Source organism: Vicia villosa, linkage group LG5 (genome assembly GCF_029867415.1).
Source record: "Vicia villosa cultivar HV-30 ecotype Madison, WI linkage group LG5, Vvil1.0, whole genome shotgun sequence".
In the NCBI taxonomy this organism is placed as follows: domain Eukaryota; kingdom Viridiplantae; phylum Streptophyta; class Magnoliopsida; order Fabales; family Fabaceae; genus Vicia; species Vicia villosa.
The window spans coordinates 165,743,291-165,770,868 of record NC_081184.1 but is presented as its reverse complement, the minus strand read 5'-3'; the positions used below and the strand labels follow the sequence as shown (position 1 = coordinate 165,770,868).

General features: G+C 36.3%; 4 protein-coding genes across 6 annotated transcripts; all 4 read left to right on the top strand.

Annotated features, from left to right (window-relative positions):
* Positions 1-7,453: 7,453 nt before the first annotated feature.
* LOC131603727 (calcineurin B-like protein 7) lies at positions 7,454-9,593 on the top strand. Of its 2 annotated transcripts, XM_058876145.1 has the most exons (9): positions 7,454-7,589; positions 7,688-7,815; positions 8,033-8,115; positions 8,310-8,369; positions 8,505-8,613; positions 8,690-8,742; positions 8,888-8,968; positions 9,055-9,167; positions 9,286-9,588. In XM_058876145.1, exons 2-9 carry the CDS (start codon positions 7,725-7,727, stop codon positions 9,338-9,340), a joined length of 645 nt encoding a protein of 214 aa, XP_058732128.1. In that variant the 5' UTR covers positions 7,454-7,589; positions 7,688-7,724; the 3' UTR covers positions 9,341-9,588. The 2 variants fall into 2 exon arrangements, with proteins under 2 accessions (XP_058732128.1, XP_058732129.1); XM_058876146.1 differs by lacking the exon at positions 8,310-8,369 and having other exon boundaries at positions 9,286-9,593.
* Positions 9,594-9,778: 185 nt separating this feature from the next.
* On the top strand, positions 9,779-12,112 carry LOC131603726 (calcineurin B-like protein 7). Of its 2 annotated transcripts, none has more exons than XM_058876144.1 (7): positions 9,779-9,909; positions 10,025-10,107; positions 10,205-10,264; positions 10,418-10,526; positions 10,631-10,683; positions 10,863-10,975; positions 11,053-12,112. In XM_058876144.1, exons 1-7 carry the CDS (start codon positions 9,840-9,842, stop codon positions 11,129-11,131), a joined length of 567 nt encoding a protein of 188 aa, XP_058732127.1. In that variant the 5' UTR covers positions 9,779-9,839; the 3' UTR covers positions 11,132-12,112. The 2 variants fall into 2 exon arrangements, with proteins under 2 accessions (XP_058732127.1, XP_058732126.1); XM_058876143.1 differs by having other exon boundaries at positions 10,631-10,764.
* A 4,697-nt stretch (positions 12,113-16,809) lies between these two features.
* LOC131603724 (phosphatidylinositol 4-kinase gamma 2) lies at positions 16,810-19,798 on the top strand. The gene is made up of 2 exons (XM_058876142.1): positions 16,810-18,745; positions 19,026-19,798. The coding sequence occupies exons 1-2, from the start codon at positions 17,390-17,392 to the stop codon at positions 19,401-19,403; spliced, it is 1,734 nt and encodes a 577-aa protein (XP_058732125.1). The 5' UTR covers positions 16,810-17,389; the 3' UTR covers positions 19,404-19,798.
* A 5,641-nt stretch (positions 19,799-25,439) lies between these two features.
* On the top strand, positions 25,440-26,454 carry LOC131608103 (uncharacterized). The gene has a single exon (XM_058880035.1). It carries the CDS (start codon positions 25,655-25,657, stop codon positions 26,294-26,296), a length of 642 nt encoding a protein of 213 aa, XP_058736018.1. The 5' UTR covers positions 25,440-25,654; the 3' UTR covers positions 26,297-26,454.
* The last annotated feature ends 1,124 nt before the right edge of the window (positions 26,455-27,578 follow it).

Here is a 27,578-nt window from a genome sequence, read left to right as displayed (position 1 = left end):
GGCCGAAGCCGCCAACCGGGTCATCCTCCGTGGATTGAAGAGAAGGCTGGGCGAAGCGAAAAAAGCTTGGGTCAAAGAGCTACACAGCGTCCTCTGGGCATACAGGACGACCCCGCATTCAACCACGGGCGAAACACCATTCAGGCTAACCTATGGCACAGAAGCCGTGATCCCCGTGGAGATCCGAGAACCGTCTCGTCAGACTGAGTCACCTCTAGAGGAAGAGCTCAACGACGAAGCCATGAGAGAAGATCTCGACATGGTCGAGGAGATCCGAACAGGATCCTCCCTGCGAGAAGCGAAGTTGAAACAACAAATAGCGTTAAGACATGACGCCAAAGTCATCAAGCGCTCCTTCGAAGTCGGAGACTTAGTGCTCCGTAGGAACATGAAAGATTCACGCGAAGGCAAACTAGTCCCAAACTGGGAAGGTCCGTACCGAGTATACGATAAAACCGAAAACGGTGCGTATTACCTCGAGAACCTTCTCGGCGAAAAACTAGCTCGACCTTGGAATGCTGAAAAACTCAGACGCTACTACAGTTAGAAACAACCTAACACTACCCGGCCGCTCGTGACGAACACGAGGGAAATACAGGCGAGGACTCGCGCCATGGTACAAGCGCGTATGCTCCACGACAGCTTCAGTCGGATAACCCTACTAGGAGGCAAAGCCGACTACACGGCGGGCCTTACACACAGACCCTCCGCGGAAGTACCTGCACGGCAGAACCCCAGCTCGCGATGGGATCGTTCACGCCGCGAGCACCTGGCCCCGACCGCGGCCTCGCGCTCGCTTATAGCGCACACCTGCTCTGCGCACCCGGACCGTTCCCCACACGCCCGGGCCATAAACCTCGGTCGAGCACAAACATAATTCGAGCATAAACACAAAACATACATCAGATAAGCACAAGTAAACTTTGGAATATAAAACGGAATATTAAAAACCGACCAAATTGGTCGGAGATATCTAAATATTACAAAAAATATCCGGGCATCGCCCAACTAGCTACCTTGGCACGCAGGCCACAAAATGTTGGCACGCAGGCCACAAAACATCGGCACACAGGCCATAATAATAAAAGACTGGTCAAACATCGCCATCTTCGTCCTCGGCACCGTCGTCCTCGCCCTGGGGTTCCTCCTCATCTTCCCAGTCCTCGAACTCCGGGTTTGGTTCAATTCGCCCGTCCACGACCTTATGGTATGGACCAATGCCCTTCGTCACCAAACGCGGGTTGAGGACTTTCAGCTGATCCACCGCAGCTTTAAAACCGACCCCCAAGGTAGCGACACATTCGATCTCCAACTCCTTCACCTTGCCCAGAAGCTGAGAACGCGTCACCAAGGCTTTCTCGTCCTCATCTTCCTCGGCAGAAGGGAGATGAGCCCTCTCCAACTCAGCAACTCTCTCGCGGAGCCTTTTTCCCTCGGCTTCCAAGTCCGCGACCTTGTTACGCTCTTTAACGAGATCCTCCACTATGCCGCTCTGGACCTCATACTTATCCTTGTACTGTTCGAACTCGTGCTCCAGCCCATCGTACTTGATCTGAAGAGCATCGTAGTCCTTATGAGGATAGACATTCTGAGCGTTAAGAGCCAAGGCCAAGGCGGCCACCCTCATCGTCCCTTCGAGATCCTCGGACAAATCCTTGTCTCGAGCCGCCCTGTCCCGCTTGACGATGTGCCTCACCTCCTCGCGCTCGAGGAGAACATTTTTCTTTGAGAAGATCCCCCTATGCAGAGTACAAGAAGGCAGCACAATGTCCTCCTCGGAGGGGTTGTCGATGATAAGAGGACGAAGCTCCCCGGTCCCGTCATTCTTTTGTTTCTTTCCGGCCGGAGAACCACGCGAGCTCGTCCCGACTGACGAAGGAGAGCCACTGTCAGGGACACTCGCTGCAGCCGCCTTAACCTCCTCGACCCGCGATCGTTTTCCAGACACTTTGGCGGCCCCCTTATTCTTGGCCCGCATCTTCGTAACTTTGCCGTGCAAGTCGGCCATTTTTCCTGCAAAATAAAGAGTTAGAACCAAAAAGGTGTTGTTTGAACAAATAATAGTTATCTCACCTAACAAAATCATAGCGTCCCCATAACTTCCGCACTCGAGGACAGCTTTGGTGTTGATGTGCCGAGGCTCCAGCATAGGGCCCCCATCCTCCTCGAATAGGGGATCCCCGTTGGGATATGTACATATTGCCGGTCTAAACCCGTCCACAAAAGAAGCGAGCACCTGATACCCCCCTGTATCGCGCTCGTTGAGATCCTCGTCCCGGAAGATGTAATAGTCAGTCCCGCGCTCGAAATGGTCAGGTTGCCACTCTAACGGGAACCGAGCAGCTGGGCCCACTCTCCTCACCCCATCCTCAACATACTCGCGCTCCTCGAACAAGTGACTCTCAGCATCAGGAGTGAGCGGCTTAATTATAAAATACCGGTTCTTAAAGTGCTTGACAGAGTCCTGATAAATAGCGAACAGCTTCTTCGGCTGCTTAAACGACACCCAACTCCACTTGCCGTCCCGATCACGCAACCTCTGCAAATGAAAAATTCTGAAGAAAAGGGGCAGAGTCGCTTCGACCTCCAAGTACCCGCACACGATCTCAAAGGCCCTTAAGAACGCTAAAGCGTTGGGATGAAGCTGAGACGGGCAGAGCCGCAACCAACTGAAGACGCTCCGTTGCAAATGAGTGAAGGGGAGACGGAGACCAGCCTCCTTAAAGACGAACTCATACATTGCGAAACGGGGGCCGGGAAATCGCGAGCAGATCCTCTGGTGAGATTTGGGCACAAAGGCACCCCAAGAAGGCTCCTCGTCTTGGTCAAGGTCCTCGATGACGTTAAAGGCTTCTTTGGGATGACTCGTGAAGCGCGATGCAATCATCATCGGCTCAACGGCCACCCATTTTTCAAGTGCCCTAGGGGAGGTCTCTACGACGGGAACGTCGTCTTGCGCGCCAACAGCTTCCTCCCCATCTGAAATGTCGAAGACGACATCATCCTTGTTCTCGTCGGCCATTTACCTGAAAAGCAGAGGAAACCGTGAATTCGACTGGTCAAATCCACCCTTCCACCGCGAGTCAAGTGAAAGGGCGAGGAAAAGGGACGAGGAAAACTCCCCCATCGTCAAATGGCCGACGAGCTAAAGTGTCCTTTGAATATATACGCCGCACGCAGCGGAGGTCGGCAAACTCATGCCTTCACCGAGACGTGCAACCTCCACTGCTCGTGGCCCTCATGCTACTCTCTAGTAATCCTAAAAGCTGGACGTCTCATTCAAACGTTCTAGCCCCGTTCACTCAAAACTCACTCGGCAAACGCACGAGAAAAACGGTGTATCTTCTAGGCCTACTCGGCTAATTAATAATCCTTCCTCGTCAAGCTCATCAATCATGCTCGCCTCATTCAAAACTAAAGCATAAAACATAAATAAAAACATGAAGGAGACGAAGAACTTACTTGGAGAAAGCGAAGAAGATATGAACGAAACGAGGAGAAGAGCAGTGAGCGGATCTTGAAGGCTTGGGAAATGTTAAGTGCTAAATGAGTGACCTCCTCACTCCTTATATAGGGAAAGAAGGCCAAAGGGTGTCATGATGGCCTAGGCAGCCTAGGAGACGCCATCATTGCCTACACCCCAAAGACGGCTCCCTCCACGAAAAGTTGCCACGCGTCCCAAAGATCTTGAGAACCCCAAGAGACGCCATCTACTTTCATCCCTAGAAACGGCGCAATGATGATTACAGCCTGTACAGCTGACACCTGTCAATCACGCCAATGAATGACAACCAATAAGGTTAAAAACCAAAGACAATTAGCAACCGACCTAAGCCCTCGAGGAGCCCATGATTTGGAACCGTTGCCCCTGCTCGACTAAACCTCCTCGTTAAAGTCATCACCCTTATCATGCTAATGACTTGGGGGGCTCCTGTTCTGGTCTGGGCCGAGCAGGCCCATCCCTTGATTACCAGCCGAGCAGGCCCACTACCCTTGGGCCCAATTACTGAACAGATAGGGGCTGCCCGTCGCGAGGACCCTGGCCGAGCAGGCCCAAACTTTTGGGTCCACTTGATAACCGTCAAGGAGTTATCCACGCACGAAGATCACGCGTCACGTCCAAGCGAAGGATTCGGTCAACCATCTCCGAACCCTACGCTATGTGCATCCAGAACGTGAGTCTCCTGCTGACTCAGCCCTAGCATGGGACGTTCTGGCAGTTCCCTAGCACGTGGGCCTCCAGTTGGATTTGGCCCAATTAGGGAACCTTGGCCCAGCGCTGGGGGCTATAAATACCCTCTTTCACTAGAGGGTCAGGTATTCTATTCTCAACTCTAAACCTCATTCTCTGATAGCTACTGACTTAAGCATCGGAGAACCTTGCAGGTACCCCCCCCATCTTGCTCTTCAAGCCAGACATTACGCCTTGACGATTCTTCTGATCAGGTACGATCACAAATATTATTTTTGTTTATGTATCATTTACAAAAATTATTTGGATCAATATTAAATGTTCGTATATAAAAATATTTTGATCAATAATAGATTTTTTGAATAAATTTTTTCCATATACTAATTTTGAATAAAAAATATTTCATTTATAAATATCCTTTTCCGTATATAAAAATATATAGATTAATATTAGAATTTTTTTTTGGAAGAAAGAAGTGAGAACGTGATGAAAGAAAAAAAAATAGAGAATGGAGAGAGATTTGATAAGTTTGATAAAATATGACGGTTATATTATTTTAATAATAAAATTAAGAACTTTATTGTACAAAGACCAAATAACCACAATTTTAATATGGTGGCAAAAAATCAAATAAGGGTATTAGAGACTTTTTCACAACCATTAAATTTCTTATATTATAGATATATTATTTAATTTGAAAAGTTTCTTTTTTAACATTTTCACATTTTTTTTATGAAAAAAAAATGACGAACTTAATCTAGAATGAAGTTTATTGTGTAGCGTGTTGTTGTGGTAGGTAGTTCCGTTTTTTCAGCTTTATATAATAAAAAATTACTAAAAAATCTATGCGTACCCATGAATTTTGTGATCTGTTACGTGTATTTGTTTACATAATACATTTATATTATATAGGAGATTAAAAAAGAAAAAAATATTTAAATTAATAATATATTTTTTCATATATAAAAATATTTAAATCAATATTCGATTTTTCCCGTCTACAACTTTTGCATCATAAATATTTGGATCATAAATACCATCTTTCGTATATAAAAATATTTAGATCAATAATAAAAAAATAATTCATGTATACAAATATTATTTATGTTTAGGTATCATTTACAAAATATTTGGATCAATAGTAAATTTTAGTATATAAAAAAATATAGATCAATAATAGATTTTTTTTCCGTATACTATTTTTGAGTCAAAATTTTGTAGATCATAAATATCATTTTTTGTATATAAAAATATTTGGCTAAATTACAGTTTTGGTCCCCCTATTTTGACATTTTTCACGATTTTGGTCCCCCTATTTTCTTTTTAAACAGTTTTGGTCCCCCATCCCAATTTTGAACCAATTGGTCATGTACTGTTCATGTACGGTCATGTACTGTTCATATACGGTCATGTACTGTTCATGTACGGATCATGCACTGTTTATGAACAAAATTGGAATGGGGGACTAAAACTGGATGAAAAAATTTAAATAACAATGTTTATAAAAAAAATTACATAAAAAACAAGGTTTTCAGTAATTTTACCAAAATGTCTAGGTTTGGCGGGACCCCTTAGAGTATGCGCCAAACCATTTGGCGCATTAGTATAAATTTTTTTGAATTAGCCAAATAAATTGGCGTATATGTGTTATGAAAAGTTAAAAAAAATAAAAAAATTTCCACATTTGCGCCAAACCATATGGCGCATACTCCTAATTTTTGTACTAATGCGCCAATTCATTTGGCGCATACTCCATGGGGTCTTCAAAACCTAGACACTTTAGTAAATTTTTTGAAAAACTTGTTTTTTTGGTAATTTTTTTTTAAACCTTGTTATTTAAATTTTTTTTTCCTAAAACTGCTTAAAAAGAAAATACGGGGACCAAAATCGTGAAAATACCAAAACAGGGGGACTAAAACTGTAATTTAGCCAAAATATTTAGACCAATAATAATTTTTTCTCGTGTACAAATATTATTTATGTTTAGGTATCATTTACAAAAATAACTAGATCAATAGTAAATTTTCATATATAAAAATATTTAGATCAATAATAGATTTTTTTCCATACACCATTTTTGGATCATAAATACCATCTTTCGTATATAAAAATATTTAGATTAATAATAAATTTTTTCAAACAAAAAGGCAAATTAGTCTATGCCTCTTAGAATTACGTTGGAGCGAACCTTGAGATTCAACGTAAATTAGTAATTGCGGTGTTCATATGCATTGTAAATCAATAATGACTTTGTCTTGAACTTTGAACTTTAAAGAAAAACAGACAACTATTGAATCATATTTCAATAGTGTAATATATATTTTTTCAGTTTCTATGAATTATTAATTTATGATTTTCTTGCGACCGAAAATTATAAAGGGATCTCTCGAAAAATTATTATCTTATTATTTTATCGAGTTTTTCAATTTTTTACATTGGCCCAAGTCGGGACCGGACAAATTTATTATTTTAGAGAGTTTATTAATTTACCGAGAATTAATTTAAAGAGTTTCTACTGTAGAATCAAAATTAAGTGATTTTTTAAAATTTTGATACTTTTATGAAGAAAAAAAATTGAGAAAAGGGGTGATGCACTGACAATGTAAAATATTTTTACACTGTCAACCAATCACCACCCATGTATCCAATTAAACCATTTTTTTATTTTAAAAAAATTTAATGACATGACACATATATAATTTTCTATTGGATAACAGTGTAAAATTATTTTACATTATCAGTGCACTACCTTTTAACTCAAACAAATTTATAAATTTTTTTATACAAAATTATATCATACTATACAAATCATTTTAAAAAAAAGAAAGTAAGAACAATGAGACCCATAATAAAGATGCTGAACAAACTATGTGTCAATTAATCAACTTTTAAATTATAATTTATTAATAATCATTTAATTGGGATTGATAAAAATATATACTACTCCATTGTTTTTGAAATTGTTGGCTATTTTGGGACAGAAGCACCGTCCATCCAATTCTTTATTTTGATCTTTTAATGGAAGTTAGATCAAATTGCTTAGGTGTTTTTGACTAAAAATGAAATAGTATACTTTACAACCAACTTTTTCTTCTAACTATTTTTGGAGTATATACTCTTAAATTTTAAGTAACTTAATCTAGAGTTTTATCTATACATATATTTAAAAAACAAAAAAGTGAAGTTTATGGTGTAACGTATTCTTGTGGTAGGTAGTTCTGTTTCGTCAGCTTTATAAAAAAAAGAAAAAAGTTTCGTCGTGTATAAGTCTGTTTGTTTAATTTAATGGATTAATGGATACAAATAGCTTTTGAGTATAGCTAGAAGGCAACTTTGAATTCAATTAAACATATAAATGTAAAAAGAAGTAGTCAGTCACAACTTCTCCACATTTTCTGTAAGTCTCTTTGAATAATTCATCATTGATGAGTTGACTTTTTACACAATCTTGTTTATGTTTCATGTTTTTTGAATCCTTTGTCTTTGTTGTGGCAGATCCAATTGTCTTGGAAGTAGTTCAACTGATTATTGTATGTCCATTTCCATGAGTTGTTTTTGCCTTACCAGAAGTAGATCAAAAGTTAAGCACGAACAATCTTCCATACTTGCTTCCGAGACATCATGTAAGTCAACATCTTCCTACTTGTTATCTATGAAACACTAACACAGACACTCAGACACAGACAGTTACACGGAAACACCAATAATAATAACAGGAGAAAATCAACGTAGTTGAATATAATCTCATGTGTCTAACACCAGATACGTCTTCAATCTAAAATGATATTGCTTCATAATTGATCTCGAATTGAATCCTTGTTCTTGAAACTTTCATGACAGTTACTGTGAATGAGGTTGAGGCTTTATTTGACTTGTTTAAGAAACTAAGCAGTTCAATTATTGATGATGGCTGCATTCACAAGGTATTAGCACAGACTAGTACTAAAGATTGATTCCAAATATTTTCGGCTATACTATGAACTCATATTGCATTTCTAATTCACATTAACATGACCTATTTATTTTACGAAATCGCGTTTCATTATACTTTAATAGTATTTTGTATAAAACATAAGTTACATTTGCTAAAATTTTCAAGACATTTATTTATGTGCAGGAGGAGTTCCAACTTGCACTTTTTAGAAATAGTAGCAAGCAAAATCTACTTGCAAGCAGGGTACATAGTCTAGTTATATTTGATATTAAGCGTAATGGAGTTATTGATTTTAGTTTCTTTGTAAATTTTGTGATAACATCTTCATTTTACTATGTACATGATGATGTTGCAATCTAAGAAAGGTTAATTATGCAGGTATTTGATATGTTTGATATTAAGCGTAATGGAGTTATCGAATTTGGTGAATTCGTTCGTTCCCTAAGCATCTTTCATCCACGGGCATCCGAGGACAAGAAAATTGAATGTATGAAATTAGTTTTGTATTAGAGAAATCAAACATTCATTCATTTACTATGAGATTTTAATTTTTTTCCTTGCAGTCGCGTTTAAACTGTTTGATCTTCGAAATACCGGATACATTCAACATAGTGAGGTGAGTATCCTCTAAGCTTTCCATTGTCTTCCATTTTCTCTTTAGGATTGCAGTAATGCTGTTTTGAGCATCTTATGACTCTTTTTCATACCTTTTTTATACTTTTTTGAACATCTTATGACCCTTTTTGGTTGGCTCATTGAAGTTAAGGGAGATGGTATTGGCTACTTTGAATGAATCAGAAGTTACCGTTTCAGATGATATTGTTGAATCCATCGTGGAAAAGGTTATTAACCGTTGTGTTCCTTCGATATCTACATTTTCTTCAATCTAATTCTTATCTCGTATTTTTCTTGGTTCGAACTTTTTCAGACAATGATGGAGGTTGATTCAAAAGGAGACGGGAAGATTGATATGGAAGAGTGGAAAGAATACGCGGCAAAAAATCCTTCTCTTCTTAAGATCATGACTCTGCCATATCTAAAGTAAGTCTCCGTTCTAGTCAAAGAAATTCGAACATGATTAGCAAAATTGAAATTTTTTCGACCACATAAACATTAGACCTTTACATAATTGATTGACCGAAATTTTTCTGCCTGTCAGGGATATAACTATGGCATTTCCAAGCTTCGTTTTGCACACCGAAGTGGAAGACTAGCTGCAAACAATTGAAGACGAATGCACGCCAAAAGGATTGCATCTATAGAATAGAATGTATTGTAATTGTGTATAAGTATAATCATGTGTTGAAAACACCATTTTGTATAATCATGTGTTGAAAGCACCATTAAGTATTAACTTTAAAGGACTAACAAGCATCAATTTCATTTGCATCAGCATAGAATGATTTTATTGGAACATAAGAAATGGAATCAGATTCGGTCCGAATGTACGAGGTGTCGATAGAAAAAATCGATGTTTGTATACCACTAGTCATGAACTTGGAAAAAATGTATGACTCCATGTGCATGGAACAAATTCCAGTTCAAAGTGGTGGATACAAATGAGCATCAAACAACTTGTGTAGATTCTTCTAGTCAAATCACCAATTGTCTTGTCTTAGATTAATGTATTCGATGTCTATATTTATATTTATATACATGGTTAATTAAGATCATCCCTAAAGTCTTGGAAACATAAAATAAATAAAAAATTTGATGGGCTGTTCTTGCATGAAACCGCGAATTCGGCGTGAAGATCCTGCGATTCTTGCCGAACAAACTTATTGTAAGCTTTTTATTTCTTTTCAATCACATTCTAGAGTTTATATAATGGGATTTCCAGTGATGGACAAATTAATATTGTAGATTTTTTGTGTGTCTATGTGCATACAATCTTCCAGTTAATGTTTCTGAAATTAAAGCATTATATGATCTCTTCAAGAAATTAAGCAGCTCTATGGTTAATGATGGGCTAATTAGCAAAGTAAGCTCTATAGAGTTCAGATTAATACCATAATTAAGATTGTACAAGAACTTATTAGGAGTGTAATAATGAATTAATATTGAAAATATATATGCAGGAAGAGTTTCAGCTTGGTTTGTTTGGAAGTAGCAAGAAACGGAACCTCTTTGGCGACAGGGTTAGAACATAGTATATATTAATACTAATTTACGAAGTTTTATTAAGCCACTGTTTAACTGTGGTAAACTTTGGACCATGTGCACTAGTCTGCCTTGTGCGTCCTCAAAGACGGCCCTGATCAAACACTATTGTCATCTAAATTTGTAAGCAGGTGTTCGATTTATTTGACTCGAAAAATGATGGTATGATAGATTTTGGAGAGTTTGTTAGAGCTTTAAGCGTTTTCCATCCTGCAGCGACGCAACCACAAAAAGCAGCTTGTAAGAGTTCTTATCAGATAAAATCATTTCATACTGCCAGTGCATATGAATAACCGAATGTTATAACGCATTTTGAAATTTGATAATAATATGTTTGATGACAGTTGCATTTCGATTATACGATATATGGCAAAGAGGCTTTATAGAACGAGACGAGGTAAGAGAGATGATATTGGAACTCCTAAGAGAGTCTGATTTAGTTCTTTCTCATGATATAATTGAGCTAATAATTGATAAGGTATTTTAAATTTTTTTCTTCACATCGATTAATTATCCATTTTGAGCATGTTAGGATTTTGTGGTTTAATAAGAACTAGTCTCTGTGGTATTGCATAGGCCATTAAAGAAGCTGATTTAAAAGGAGATGGAAGGATTGATAGAGAGGAGTGGGAATGTTTTGTTGCTCGAAATCCATCCTTACTCAAGAACATGACAATTCCATATTTGAAGTATTGTCCACTTTTCCTTTCATGCACTAAAAATAACTTTACAAATTTGAAAACTAAGTTGATTGTGTAATTTGTAGGGATTTGAATATGCAGTTTCCTGGTTTTTATGAAGTAGTATCAGAAGATATTGAAGATAATGCAACAGGCATTCTGTGAGAAAGAAAATGTCTCCTTTAGAAGAACTAGAATTTTTGGCTGTTATTATTTATATTTGAGCATATCTGGAGAATTTATTTGTGCTATAATCTATTTCAGTTGAACACATTACTGAACTAGAAGCTACAATGAATATAATTGAATGAAACCATGAAAGAGAGAATGAGTTTCATTATCGAACTCAATGTTTACAGAATGGAGGGAAACTCCATTTATACAAGCATTTCAAATACTAATCACAAACTAACCACTAGTTTATTTAGCAACAAACTATATTAAGCTGACTAATCTTAATAACCATTCTTAAACTGAGCATGTTAATCATGCCAAACTTAGAAACGAAGTTATTGAACTTGGAGATAGGTAGAGCCTTTGCAAGTTGGTCTTGGGATGAAATTGGAAGAAGGCGTGACAACTCTTGTTAAACCTTTTCATGCACAAAATGACAATCAATTTCAAGATGTTTCGTTCGTTAATAAAAAACGGGGTTGGAAGCAATATGCATTGCACTTTAGCTATTACAATATAGGACAAGAGGTTTGGAGCATGTGATGTGAAGATCTTTCATCAAGAACATCAACCAAAGTAGCTCATAAGTGGCAAAAGATGATGCCATGTATTCGGCCTCAGATGAAGATCTAGAAATAATTGGTTGCTTCTTTGCTCTCCAAGAAATCAAGGAGGGGCCTAGAAAGGAGCAATACCAGAGATTGATCTTCTTGAATCGAGACATCCAACCCAATCTACATTCGAGCAACCAAAGGTTTGTAATTCTGAACTGGGATGGAATATGAGACCTCATCCATGATTGTACTTCAAATATCTTACCATTCTACAAGCTGCTTGGCAGTGAACAATTATGGGATTGTGCAAGAATTGACTGAGCTGCTGGTAGCAAAAGTTCTATCACCCTGTAAATGTACATGACACCCCCAAATTTTCTCAATATCCAAAATACCCCTATCAATTTTTTTAGTTAAAAATAGCACATGAAAAACTAGTAGTTTAAGTAAAAAATTCGGTATGAATGTAAAAATCCGGTAGGCTAGTTTAAATGTATGATATGCATCTTTATCAGTTTTAATAAAAAAACGATGCATGGAAAAATATATTGTTTTTTTTTAAAAAAAAAACACCACAGATTGCCGAATATTTTCTATAATGTCAAAAAATTTGGTAGTGTAAAATCACATTTTTTTGAAAAGCTCATGCATTTACAAAATATTTAGCAAGGTTATGAAATATTCAGTAGTTTGAATTTTCACGGTTGAAATTTTGCCAACAGTTTTATACGGCCGTGATTGCATTGACAATTGTGTGTGGTTCATAATGAATCCAAACTTGTATAAATAAGGATAATACATTGTTAAAAAACATCTTTGAATGTATCAATATTCGTATATGGCAGTTGTGTACTTCAACAGCGTGAAACCTCCAGTTGATTTTTGACTCCCTGAGGACACCACGAATCTCTCTATTCTGAGATCCAAACTAGATAATTTGTTGTCAAACAATGAGATTAAAAAGGTGGATATGAACAAGTTTCATGCACCATGATGTTGAAGGAAAGGTGAAATACAACAAAATTGAGCTGAAGACTGATGAAGATTTGAAGGTTATGTGGAGAATATATCACCGTAGGCCAACAAAGGAACCAATCGAGTTTGATGTGACAATTGCTAGATCTGTCGACGATATAATTAAGATGTTGAAACGTTCAAAATCATCTAGTAATGTCTAAGTTTTATTATTTATTATTGATTTGTTAAGTTATGCAATTCTCCGTGTTAAATTATGTTAATTATCTGTGTTAAGTTATGTTAATCCTGCAATAATGAAAGCGATAAAGTGTTGTCTTAATAAATTGTTAAATTAAAATGTCAGTAATATACAAACAATATACGAATAATACAAAAAAAAAACAAATCTCCCATGGGCTATGTGTGCTATCTGCGATGGCTAAGTATAAACCTTACCATCTAAGTTTATCAAACCCATAAGGTTATCAGTAAGTACTACTATCGTCTACAAACGTTGCTGGTCAGCCACACGTGGGTGGAGGCGGTGACACATCATCGGAAGGTCCCCCTAACATCGGAAGTTCCAACATCATCAACATTCTCAACATGTGGGATGATGCGAGGGTGTGATACGGTAAGATATCATTATAAGTAACCATCCACACACTATCTAGGGAGCTGAACCTTAACCGCATGATCTGAAATAAGACGAGCACAACTGACAACTCACAATTGGCGCAAACACCTCTCAAGTAAGTGTATATCTACTAAGATCTCCTATTGCAGATTACTAGAAAAAAAGAAGTGTCATCAAACTTCTGATGTGCTATATGGTTTGCGTAGGGTGTCTAGATAACAATGTCTAAGGTTAACACATCGATCATGCGTCTGTACTAAAAAAGACCGTCTGAATGTGAATGTCTCGTTGTTTTATAAAATCGAGGGGAAATTGTCTATTTTATTCTTTCATTAAAAAAGAAACAACATTTCCCCTCAATTTTATAAAATAACCAAGGGGTATAGCTACTCAGTTAACCAACAACGAATCTATACTCTATGTTCATAAAGTAACAATGCCCAAGATATTGCCAACACATTAATTCACAAGAAACCAATCCTCTACATCCAATAAGAACACGAACACCACCACTATATATCTTAGACACTATTTCGTGAAACTGAAACATTGATAATGAAAGCGTTTTACATGAAAACAATGAAAACATTGATAAGAAAAACTTGGAACAAATCTCTGGGATGGATTGCAATTGTGGAAAAAAATAATTCCAACGTTGGTGTTCTTACATAATATCTTATATTTTTACTTAAATCTCATGTTATATGTGTATCTAACCTTTTTCTTATGTTATATCATAAATTGGAAGGGTGCAAATCATTGAGCTTGAAAAACATTGTGTATATAACAAAATATGTATTTATTCAAAGTGATGCTAATGAATCATATTTGTAAACAAATTGTACTTGTAGATTGAAACCAAAACAATGTAACATAAAAAACCTTGAATTAAATATTATGTGTAATTTAATTATTATGTGTAAACAATATAATTTAATATTCTATGTAAATAATGTAATTTATTTATAAAAAGAACTTTTTTCTTTGGTTTTTGACAGAAACTTAGAGGTATGTGGCTCTAGTTTTTAAAATATAAAAATGATGTTGTTGGGGATCGAATCAATGGCCATTTCAACTATCTCCCCGCTTAATCAGAAACTGAGGGGTAAAATGGAGAGTTTTGACGCTCTTTGCTACCTCACTTGTGTAGCTGGGGTAAAATCCCTTTCGTGGCCGAGGTAAAATGTGTTTTTTGTAGTAGTGCAATCATCGACAATCTCCCTAACGTCCAAAGGCGTCTGGACATCTGAGAACTTCTTTAGCTTTGCCCCGTGGGTGGTACATTCAAAGGTAGGAAATCTTGTAACAAAGAAAGTAAAAACCATCAATTATTTTCAACGTATCAATAATAAATAAAAATAAGTTTAAAATAATACATATATAGATCTCCCTACCATAATCTCAATGCTACATGATTGACATATCCTGTGAGCACTGTACAGTCACTAGACCCTATAGGAAACCCTTCATCAGCGGGTAAAGACGACTCTGTATCAGCTAGAGCAGTCATCTCTATATTAGTCAAAGTAGTCACCTCCATATTAACTGGAGTCGTCACCTCCATATCAACCAGAGTAGTATCCTCCACTGTATCCTCCGGAGCCTATGTCTCAGTATGATCGGCCACCTTTGTCGCAACCACCATCTACCCGTTACTGTGACCTTAACCTTTTAAGTTGCTGTCTCGACATCGTCAACAACGATAACAATGGGCTTATTAGCAAGATCTATGGCCTTTCCATCAGCTCCACCTCCTATACATCTAATAATGCGGGGTGTGCGTGACTGCTCAACCAACCTTCTCCCGTGAGAACCGATCGAGACTACTTTACTTGCTCGGGCATGTGAATCCTCGACATCATCCGTCCTCGCACGGGAGCTCACTACAACTGATCTCTCAGCTGACTGTCAGTATGTCTATAATCAATCGTGTTGTCTCGTCCTTTGATCCTCAATACAAAAAAATATATAAATTATCATAATTTTAAAAAATTTGGAGAGCAAAATAACTTTCTTGGGTTTTTCGAAAAAAATACAATTATCATTTCAACATTTTCTTCTACCTTTTTTTCGAAATATTTAGTATACATGTATGCATTTTTATTAGACTTTTCAAAATCATCAGTAAAAATGCCTTTGGTTTAATTGAAATTTTAAAAAATCTGATAAAAATACATGAAAAATATGAGTTTTTATCAGACATTTCAAGAATGCTGTTAAAATGCATAAGAGATATGAGTTTTTACCGGACATTTATAAAATGCTAGTAAAAATGCATAAGAGATATGAGTTTTTACCGAACATTTAAAAAATACTAGTAAAAATGCATGTTTTTAATAAAAAATGTGGTATTAAACATAAATTGCCGATAAAAACACAATTTATTAATAAAAATTCGATAATTAGTTCAAAAAAAATCCGTAAATTGCACAACTTTTCAAAATATTCGAAATATGACAATAAAAATATGAAAGTGGTTTTTTAATATAAAAGGATAATATAGTAAAAACACTGCAATGAGGGTACACGATACTAAGTGTTATTTTATATGACCAAAAAATATATATTTTAAATAGTAGTAATTATATATTCTTTTGAAATGTACTTTTTCTTATAATAAATTAATATTTTTAGTAAATTAAAATTTGCTATTGATACCTATAAATGATCAATTAATAAAATAGAGATTAATTACTGACATTTATCGGTGTAAAATTTTTTATAATGTCAATTCATCACCATCATTTGTTTGTATTATTATTGATTAAGATAGTACTAACTTATATTTTTGAAGTACAAATTATGAGATAAATATAATTAAAAAAATGAAAATTGTATGTTAAATTTAATACAAATTTATAATTAATAATTTTAATTTTTTAAAATACTAATTTTTTATTAGTGAATTTTTTAACAGGGACCCGAACAACACAAAATAGCATTACTATATCTTTTAGTACATTTCAATTAAATTAAAAAAAGGTACTGTAAGCAATAATATATAATTTAATTACAAAATTAAGCGAAGAACCCTCTAGAACAGAACCTTTAGGCTATGTTTGGGAGTTTGGAGGGGAAGGGAGGGGAGGGCTTTAAAAAATATGAAGAATTGGGTGAAAAGGGTAAAAAGATTTTGGGTAGGAGGGTTTTGGAGGGTTTGACTTTATTCATAACATCGAAAACCCCATAAAATGGAGTAACTCAAAAATTGTATTGTAGGAGGGTTTTGGAGGGTTTTGAAGGGCTTACATAAATTTTCCAAATATGTTTTAGGTTGTTATAGTATTATGAAAATTAAAAATTTATTAATGATAATGACTCTTTTATCATTCTAAACAAAATCATTTTTTCAAAAAATGTCAAATATTTTCCTATATTTTTTCAAAATTTTATTTTTGGAAGCCTTCCCCTCCCCTCCCCTCCAAACTCCCAAACATAGCCTTAGTGTTATAGTACAAATATTAATATCAGTATCCAATAAAATAGAAGCAGAAAAATTTAAACATAGAGCGTTTCATACGAAGCGCCGTTAACGACGACAAGAGAAAAACACAGACAGTGGCAAATGGCAACAGAGGTTTTGTTTGGTTTGGTCTCAAAACATTATATATAACCAACAACGCCTACAATAACGCTTTTTCTTCCATTCCCATTCCTCCAAAATCTTAAAATCACTTTTCTCGGAACAGAAATAATCTCCCCCTCACAGATTATAGATTCATCACTCCTTTCTCGGAATCGCTTCCATTCTTAAGCTTTTCTATCTCCCCATTCTCCTTTGGTTCTTTCCTTTCGGTTAGAATCCCCTCTCGCTCGCATTCAACCCTTCTTTCATCCTTTCGAGAGCACAACTTTTTCACACCATACTTTTTCCATTCTCAATTATTCAATCCCACTTTTCATAACAACATTAGGGTTTCCAGTTTCCACATTCTAATATTTCTTCTTAAATGTAGTATTTGATTTCATTCTGTAACTGTATTGTTTTTTTTTTCCAAGTAAGGGAAAAAGAAAAAGTAGTTTTTTTGTTGCTGTTGTTATTAAAATAAAAATATAAAAATAAAAATTAGGGTTTTGATTTTCGACATTCGACATTGAAATATGTCGGTTGCTTTGAGTTCAATTTCGAAAGAGAGGGTATATTGGGAGGGTCAACCAGAACATTGTTCTGTTGATCCAATCCTGATATACCTTACTGTGGATAGTGTTGTTACCCCGATGCGGGTTTTGGAGTCGGATTCAATTGCTTCTGTGAAATTGAGGATTCAACAATGTAAAGGTTTTGTGGTGAAGAAACAGAAGCTTGTTTTTGGTGGCAGGGAGCTTGCGCGGAATGATACACTTATTAAGGAGTATGGTGTTGCTGAAGGCAATGTTCTTCATTTGGTTTTGCGTCTTTCGGATCTTCTTTTCATTGTTGTTAGGACAGTTTCTGGTAAGGAGTTTGAGTTTCATGTTGATAGGCATAGGAATGTGGGGTATCTTAAACAAAGGATTAGGAAAAAAGGGGAAGGTTTTATTGATCTTGAGGAGCAAGAGCTTTTTTGTAATGAAGAGAGGCTAGATGATCAGATACTTTTTCATGATATATGTAAAGGGGGTGATGGTGTAGTGCATTTGATTATTAAGAAATCGGTTAAGGTTAGGGCTACGCCTATTCATAATGATTTGAATCTTTCTCTTGAGGCTTTGATACCGCGTGAGAGAAGTGATGTGTTACAATTACAAGTAGAAGAGAATAAGAATAGGAGCAGACCGATTCAGATAGCAAAGTTACCACCCGGTGTTGGTTTCTGGTTGGAGCCTATTGCGTTGAATCCCAAGATCAATTTTTTGCCTTTCCTTTCGGACATGATTAACTCCACATATGAGGGTTTGAAGAAAGGAAATCGTCCTATTAGGTCCTCGGAAGGAACGGGAGGGACTTATTTTATGCAAAATTCGACTGGCCAGGAGCGTGTTTCAGTATTCAAGCCCTTGGATGAGGAACCAATGGCTGTGAACAACCCAAGAGGCTTACCGTGTTCATTGAACGGCGAAGGTTTAAAAAGAGGAACAAGGGTGGGAGAAGGAGCCTTAAGGGAGGTAGCAGCATATGTATTAGATCATCCAAGGAGCGGGCCACGTTTGGTGTCAGGTGAGGAAATCGGGTTCTCTGGTGTTCCTCCTACTGTTATGGTGCAATGCTTACACCAAGAATTTCACCACCCAAATGGGTACGCATGCTCATCAAAACACATCAAGATTGGGTCGTTACAGAAATTTATGAATAACGATGGAAACTGTGAGGACATTGGACCCGGGGTCTTTCCAGTGGAGGAAGTGCATAAGATAACTGTGCTTGATATAAGAATGGCCAATGCTGACAGACATGCTGGGAATATTTTGTTCAGAAAGGAGGCAGCTGGCCAGGTTAAGCTCATTCCCATTGATCATGGTTATTGTCTACCAGATAAAGTAAGATTTCTCCTTAATTTCCTCTTTTGTATTACATTTTTCAATTTCTTTGTTTGATTTGATATCGTAAGAGTTGATTGAATTTCCTGATATAAAATTACTTGTCGAACACGCGTTATAATTACAGCGTAATGTTCTTTTAAGCGGCCAATGTGTATGCATGTATAAATGTTATTTGAGTGTTGCATGATCCATAGGCCACATCAGTAGTCCACGTCTTGCTGAAATTTAAGATCCTTCACATTGATTTAATATGGACTCATAGTATTTTTCTCTGCAGTTTGAAGACTGCACATTTGATTGGCTTTACTGGCCGCAAGCACTCCAGCCTTACTCAGCTGAGACAGTTGATTATATCAATTCTTTGGATGCCGAAAAAGACATTGAAATTTTGAAATATTATGGATGGGATATTCCACAGGAGTGTGCGCGTACACTTCGCGTTTCTACAATGCTGCTCAAGAAAGGCGTTGAGAGAGGTTTAACTCCCTATGCTATTGGAAGCATCATGTGTCGGGAAAATTTGAACAAGGAATCTGTAATTGAGGAAATCATAAGCGAAGCACAAGATTCCTTGCTTCCTGGCATGAAGGAATCAGCATTTCTTGATACCGTCTCCCAAATCATGGATTCCCGTCTTGATAAGCTTGCACAATAGATATTTTTATTTTCTGATTTATATATTGGTAAGGTAATATTTATATGTAATATGACTCTAGTCCATTTTTGGATGGACTGTGCAAACTGCAGGTTGCACCAACAAAAATGTCATATGGCTTGATGTGATCTGGACATAGGCCTGAAGCTCTTGTCTATTTCTGGCTTCTGAACTGTTTTCAGGATTGTATTGTCATGTTCAACAGAAATTAAAAGGTCTGAATAAGTTGTCTTATACTAAGATGAGATTTTGTGTATCTGAGATTTTGTGTATCTGAGATTTTGTGTATCATCATAGGATTGATTGTAGATGCTTGACAAAAAAACTGGATTTGTCATTTGTACATAATAAATGCCGTGCTAGATTTATTATCTAGCTACCGAAAAATTGCAACATGTTAGCTAGCTTTTCTCCTTGAATGAAATTTATTCTGCTTGCAGCCAAAAATCGAAAGATAATAGCAGTAATGTGGTCTGATTATGATTCATGATAGCAGGGATAGTGCACTAGATAGAAGCCAATGCAAGTGCCTGGTTGTTGCAATCATTGGAATCTTATTAGAGATAGATAGTTAATAATTTTGTTGGAAAGGCAAGAGATGTTGAATCACACCAGGTTTTGTGTGTTCTCCTTTTACTTTATCTGTGGTATGCTCATGAACATCAAACATCCTTGGGCATATGTCTAGTTTGTTGGCATGTAGTTTTCTCCTATTATGAAAGAACCCAGAAGTTAAGATAAAATGAAAATATATTATTGATTGAAATATGAACTGTTATAATAGAGAATAATTTTTGGTGTGGCCTTGACATGAACAAGTTACAAATCAAATGTTTGCTTGCTACCCCCACATAATCAGTTGCATTAGTTAATGTTTGCCACCTCGCATAATCAGTTGCATTGGATAGATAGATCATTAGCCATGTCGAATTCTCGCTTGAGTTGCAATGCTGTGTCCTTATGCAAGAATCTGTCGTTATCACCTTTGGTTTAAACATCAATAGTCCACTGGCTCCGACTAATACAATTAATGTCAGCAGACATATGTAAGACGATATCCTCATCAGCTAAGTACATGCCAAGTACCTTTTCTAGAATCTCAAGTTTAGAGATTACATTTTTTTTCCCTAACTGTCCTTAGATCTTTTCCATGTTCAACAACAATGACACAAACTAAACTGAAAAGTACATATGGTGGTTCCGCTGGCTACCTTCGCGTGCTCAAGCGACCTTTTCTGCGTGAAGGAGCTCTTCTCTCCTTGGTAGCGGTCTAACACTGTCACAACCATAGGGGAAGTGTCTAACGACGTCTAAGTGTTATTTCTCTGTCATTTCCATCTTTCTCCAAGCTCATCTTCCCACCTCTCTCCACCCACATTTTTTCTCAGATGGCTTAGACAGTAGTTTCCGTCATCAATGAATCGGTGTTCAGTGGTTTCAGAACTAGTGTAGGTGAGAGTTCGATCCTCATCTTTAGCAAGTCAGTTTTCCCCTTCAAGTTACCATGTTTGGTTGAGTGAGTATCTCGGCCCCGAGCCTCAACGAGTCATATTTTTCTTTCAAGCTCTCACATTTGGTTTAGTGAGTATATTAGTCCTCACCCTTAGCAATCTGAATTCTCCTTCCAAACTCTTAGAACTGGTTGAGTGAGAACTTTATCCTCAATTTCCCTCCAAGCTTGTACAATTGGTTGAGTGGGAACTCTAACCCTCAACTTCTCTGATATGTCCACTTCTCGACCAACCATCCAGCTGCTAACGGTAATGACTCCACCTCCAGTTCAATTCAAGGATCCTTCCTTGGGGAAAGGGCAGAAAAATTTACATTTTGTTCAACGATTTGTTTTAAGAAATGTTGGGAATCAATAAAGTCAAACAAGCATCATACTTAACAATCATCAACGGATAGCAATGAATAACCGTCAATGGAAGAAGCATCATACTTAACAACCATTTATAAGTTTAGAAACCAAATCCAAAATAAATCACAATAGTGAACAATTAGCTTGCACACGATTGTAAAGTTAATGTTCAATTGCAACATCAAATAGCACAAATAATTCCAAGAGTACACTAAACATCTAGTCAACTTGACCAATGATGGATAGAAGAAAACATCAAAACCAAGGAGGCGAAATATTTATAAAAAAATGATAAAGGCAACACATGTATGTAAGAACTTCTTTTACTAATCCAAACCAAAATGAGGCTTACTAAATTACCATTAAACACGATAAAATGCTTTACAAGTCTTCCAAAAGCACAAATTACAACACTATATATATGACTCCATTAGTTGGTATATCTCACGACTTGTTTTTTCATGGAAAATCCTCCAATATAACAGCAAAACCAACACGATCTTGAGATTTAAATAAGAAGTAAACATACTTTGATCAATCATTCCCATCAGCCGACTTTGATATTCTAACACACCATTGCTAAAAAGTTGACACAAAACCACCAGCCAAATCCAATTACTATGTAGGAAACTTAGCAAGTCTGAGTGTCAAATCAGTGGTTCTCCAACACTGAACATAGAAGAACCATTCCTAATAGCAACTGTGAAAGATTGGAAATTGAACATAATGAGCTTAAGCTCTATTTGCATTGATAAGGTCGATATATACAAGATATAGCTTGCAACACAAGTAACAAATAAACTATAACTAACCTAACCAACATAACTGTAAAAACAGTTATGTATTACAAGAGTAATAAGACTCAATACCCCTCTCCCTCAACTTGGAGCGTAGTTAATTGAGATTCTCAACTTGGATAAGATGAGAGAAAACGAATGAGGATCGAGGGGATTAGTAAAGATATCTGTAAGTTGGCCAGAACTTGGGATAGGTAATATGACTTAGAACAATTTCAGATATTTTAGACAACATGTGAGAGTCATTAGGTAGTTTGATGGTAATGGAACTAATAGAACGATAAGAATACAAAAGATTAAGGGAAGAGTAAGGCAAATCCGATGATGAGACATGAAAGATATAAAAATCTGAAGTGTTTGACTCCTCTGTTTTGCTGAGTAATGCGACCAATTTGTTGTACATGTCAGAGTTGATTTCAACTTTTCTATCTTGGAGATCAACATTAGTGGATGATGAATGTTAATACTCATCCCAGATATTAACATTGTTGGAAAATCTACTTTATCTTTGAACCTAAAGGTCGGTGGAAAATCATGTTTGAAATAACATGTATCAAGAATGTGACCAATTTTGTCACAAAATGTACAAAATTTGGAATTGGTTAAACCTTTGCCTTGGAAATTTGGTTTTCCACGACCTTTGCCTTGTTTTGGGTGAAATCTTACATTAGGTGAAGGATTATGTGTCTGAGCTAAGAGAATCTTGAAATTTTCAGAAGGAGAGAGAGTGGTTAACTGTCTTTCTTGTTACAAGATTGAAGAGGAAACCTTTGTAGCATTCGGGAGGGGCTCCACCATGAGGATTTGAGATTTTATATTGTTGAAATTGTCATTCAATCCTTTTAAAAAGCGAATGACATATTCCATATCACATTGCATTTTAACTGTGAGGTGTGAACCACAAATTCAATTGGGAAGAATTCCGAGAGCTTCTAGGTCTTCCAAAAGAGTTTTTAGCCCATTAAGTAAGCAGTCACAAATTTCTCACATTGTCTCTTAAATGAATTTGTTGAAGAAGATTAGATAATCGAAAATGATTACTCTTAGAAAAGCGACTGTGAATACCTATCTATAGTTAAGCAGCAATATCAACATAGATGGTTCTTTAAACAATATTAGGAGATAACGATGCTGAGATCCATGAAAGAACAACGTTGCTACATCTTTCTCAAGTATCGAAGAGAGCATCGTCTTCTAATGGTATTGTGAGTTTTCCATTGATAAATTTAATCTTGTTTTTTCCTTCAAGAGTTCACATTTCATCAAACGACTCCAAGATTCATAATTGTCTTCTAGTGGTGTTCTGAGTTTTCGATTGATAAATTTAATCTTGTTTTTGTTCAAGAGTACAAATTTCATCGAACGACTCCAAAATTCATAGTTGTTTTTCGATATGGGAGGAGAAACAAGAACTGCACCAGGATTTTCGGAGGGGTAAAGGTAATAGGGACTTAATTAAACAAGAGTCAGATTCTTGTTTGTTTGATTGTTGTTGGATTGATTATTGTTTTGGTGGTTTGAGTTGTTGTTGATTGTGTGATTTTTATGTTGTATTGTGGATGAATTTTCATGATCATGAATATCAATAGGTGAAGATGTGAATGAAGCTCAAGATGCAAGGTGTGGGAATCAGTGAAAAAGGAAGAAGAAGAAAATTGATCTTCTAATTACTCACACTACTAATACCATTATATTAATTGTGAAAGATTGGAAATTCAACATAATGAGCATAGGCTCTATTTGCATTGATAAGGTTTTTATATACAAGAAATAGCTTACAACACAAGCAACAAATACACTATAATTAACTTAACTAACATGGCTATAAAAAAATGATTACAAGAGTAATATGACTCAATAACTCCATTCACACAAAATTATACTCTAATATCATATTATACTCTGATATTAATGATAGCAATGATACAAAATAAAAGAGCTAATTACTAATAAATTAGCCTAATGATATAACGCCTCAGACTACTTTTAGAATTATCGACTGACCCTACAAACCGGTGCAACCACCCCTCACCTTTTTAGGCCTCGGGTGTTACATGCCCACCAACTTCCACATGGTTCGTTCTTGAACCACATCGTATTGGAAGAAGTCTGGCTCTGATACCATTTGTAACGCCCTAGACTGCTTCCAGGATTACTGACTGACCCTACAAATCGACACGAATCTTTTCAGCATGTACTTTCCGGAAAACTTTCTAGAAAGTCACCCACCCGTCCCAAAATTGCTTCAAGTCAAGCACGGTTAACCGTGAAGTTCTTATGAAACAGGCAACCGGAAAAAATATGCATATTGTTGGTATATGTAATATCAATCAATCTTTATATGCATTTCTTCAACCATGCAGTCCATTTCCTGCACAGTCTCAGGATCTCTCTTATTCTGATGTGGCGACCACCCTTATCTTTTTTTGACCTCAAATATTACATGCATTGCAACCACCCCTCATCTTCTTAGGTGAGGGTGTTACAAATGAACTCGTAATGAGCTATTATAGTTATTTTAAACATGTTAATGAAGTGCTATACTAATAAACATTATCTTCTACCTCATATACTAATTAACCAATGAGTCTAGCTAACTATATTCAATATACTGGATAATATTTTCAAGTTTGGTTGGGTATCAACCGTCCTCTAATCAATCAATACAATACCATGTCATTTTTGTATAATATTTTTTCAAACTAAATTTAAACTTGTGTATAAATTTTACCTAAGGAATATCAATCCAAAATAAACTCTTAGATATCAAAGAGTTTATTTATTATATCCGTTTCAAATAATAAGTAGTTTTAAAAAAAATTCAAATTATAAATTACTATACAATTTTATTGTACTAGTATCTATTACCATTAGTACTATTTAGTATTTTGTTTTATTTTCAATTATTTAATAAATGAGTATTATAAATTATACTATAATTTCTTTTTTCATATAAAATTAACTAGTGCTCTCTCATTCAAATAATTCATTTACTTTTTGTTAGAGAGATCAAGACCAGTCACATGGCAAGTTTTGCTTTGTCAGATTGATCAAACGATGAAAAATACTCTCTCTCTTTTGCACGAAAGATAGACAATATGTGTCCCCAACCCAACCAACCGTTCTCACTCAATCTAGTCAACAAAATGCCCACTCCAAGACAAACATGTCCACTTCCAAACACAATTATCTATACAATATTTATTTAACAATAAAAAAATCAATTTAAAATCGCCCATCCTTAATCCTCTCAATAAAACAAAATTACCTCAATTCTAGTCTGAAAATAATGCTGTTCGCCTGTTCCCAATAACACCACTAAACAAACTAAAATTAAATAAGAAAAAGAAAGAAAAAAAGCTAAAACAAAATTTCAAAGTTCATTTCTCACATACTCAACTAGTGTAGTGTTTGGTTTTTATGATTTCTTACTCTTCTATTTTGACAAAGCAATTTTCTACTTTTTCATATCAACATGTGGGGTTTGTTTTAATCAAATGGTCTTCACCTTTTATCTAACCTTATAATTTTCTTCATTCACATTCTATTTTCCTCTCAACATAAGATCCACCACCACTCCACCACCGTAGCCCATGGCGGATGGACCCATCCTCATCCCCACCACCGCCTCCACCACCAGACCAAAACGACCACGACCACCATCCGGACGCACCAACCTAGCCTCATGTGTCGTCGCCACAATCTTCCTAATCTTCATCATCATCGTCATCCTCATAGTCTACTACACAGTTTTCAAACCCCAAGACCCCAAGATCGCCGTCAACGCCGTCCAGCTCCCCTCCTTCTCCGTCATCAACGGCACCGTTAACTTCACCTTCGCACAATACGCCTCCGTCAGAAACCCTAACCGAGCCGCTTTCTCTCACTACGACAGCTCTCTTCAAATCCTCTACTACGGTAGCCAGGTCGGATTCATGTTCATCCCAGCCGGCCAGATCGACGCCGGGAGAACACAGTACATGGCCGCCACGTTCTCTGTTCAGAGCTTCCCGTTGTCGGCACCGCCGAATGTGGGGCCCACACTGGCGAATGGTGATGGTGTTGGGTTTAGCTTCGGGTTGAGAGTTCAACCGACGATGGAGATTGAGTCGAAGCTGGAAATGGCGGGGCGTGTTAGGGTTTTGCATTTCTTCAGCCATGAAGTGAAGGTTAGAACCGGTTGCAGAGTCGCCATTGCCGTTAGTGACGGTTCTGTGTTAGGGTTTCATTGTTGAGTTTTCTTTTTTGTTTTGTAACAGTAGAATTTAGTGGTAAATCTAAATATTATATATATCAAAGTTAATTGTTAGTGGTTTTGAGTAAGAAAAGGATGAAAATCAAAAATTGTAAAAATGATTATTCAGATTTTAAATTATGAATGCAGAGTTTTTGACATTGTTTGTAAGCTGTAAATAATCAATTATTAGTAATTAATGTGAATGTGAAAGTGGGGACAGAGAGGGAAATGAAGTGAAAGTGTTTGTGTTACTTTATTGATACAAGTTAAAGGGAGTGGAGTGGGTGATGAGTGTGAAGAGAAAATGGAACTCGAAGCACTTTTTTTTATGAGTTAGGTTGGTACTATTACTAGTTAATTGTTGGTTAAGCAAGGTTGGATGCTATGACTTTTTAAACATACATTACTTGTTGTGAGTGATAGGAATTGACAAAATGGGTTACTTTTTGCTAAGAGGTTTGAATATATGGGAATCAAATCAAGTGATCTTAGAGAGAGAAAGAGAGTGAAACGCGGGTCTCTTAAAGGAAGTTAGTTGATTGGCATTGTGTGGAAGTATCTAGTTATGTCTAGTTTCCTTTTCTATCTATGATGGCTATAAGATCTTGGATTTTGTTTTCCTTTTCCACTTCTTCAAACTTCTCATAAATCTCTATACTTGATAAGAACGTTTCTTGAATTTAGACATAGCTATTTTTGAGAACTCTGAATTTAAAATATTATAATGGTTGAATATATAAAGAAGCATAATGAACTAAAACATTTCATTAAACAAGATGAAATTTAACGAAATGTTATATGTTAAATACTAAAAATAAATTGTGAATAATAAAAAAATCAATTAAATATAAACAGATTGTAAATCGGACAAATTAATTCTTTTTTTCATAAGACTCAATTAGGCATGTTGTAGTCCAATCAAACATTCTGGAACAATTCATGCTTGAACAAATAGCACAAACATGGATGACCAACGTAACATCTAATTCGATTAGTTCTTAAATACTGTTTTGCTAGGGAATAAAAATTCTTGGTGAAATCGTGGGATATAGTTTCGTTATAGTGGAGTAGACATTTGGTACAGCAACGCGGAAGTGGACATGCAAGATTAGCACTTCAACTCCAAAGTCAGTAAAAAAATGAAAAGTAGAGTAAGTTATGAGTTACTGAGAGAATACCTCAAATCTCATGAGAGGCGCCTTGTATATAAATGACAGTTATGAACGTTTCCTACCATTTTGGCATCGGATACGAGAGATCGTCTGATGACATTTAACGAC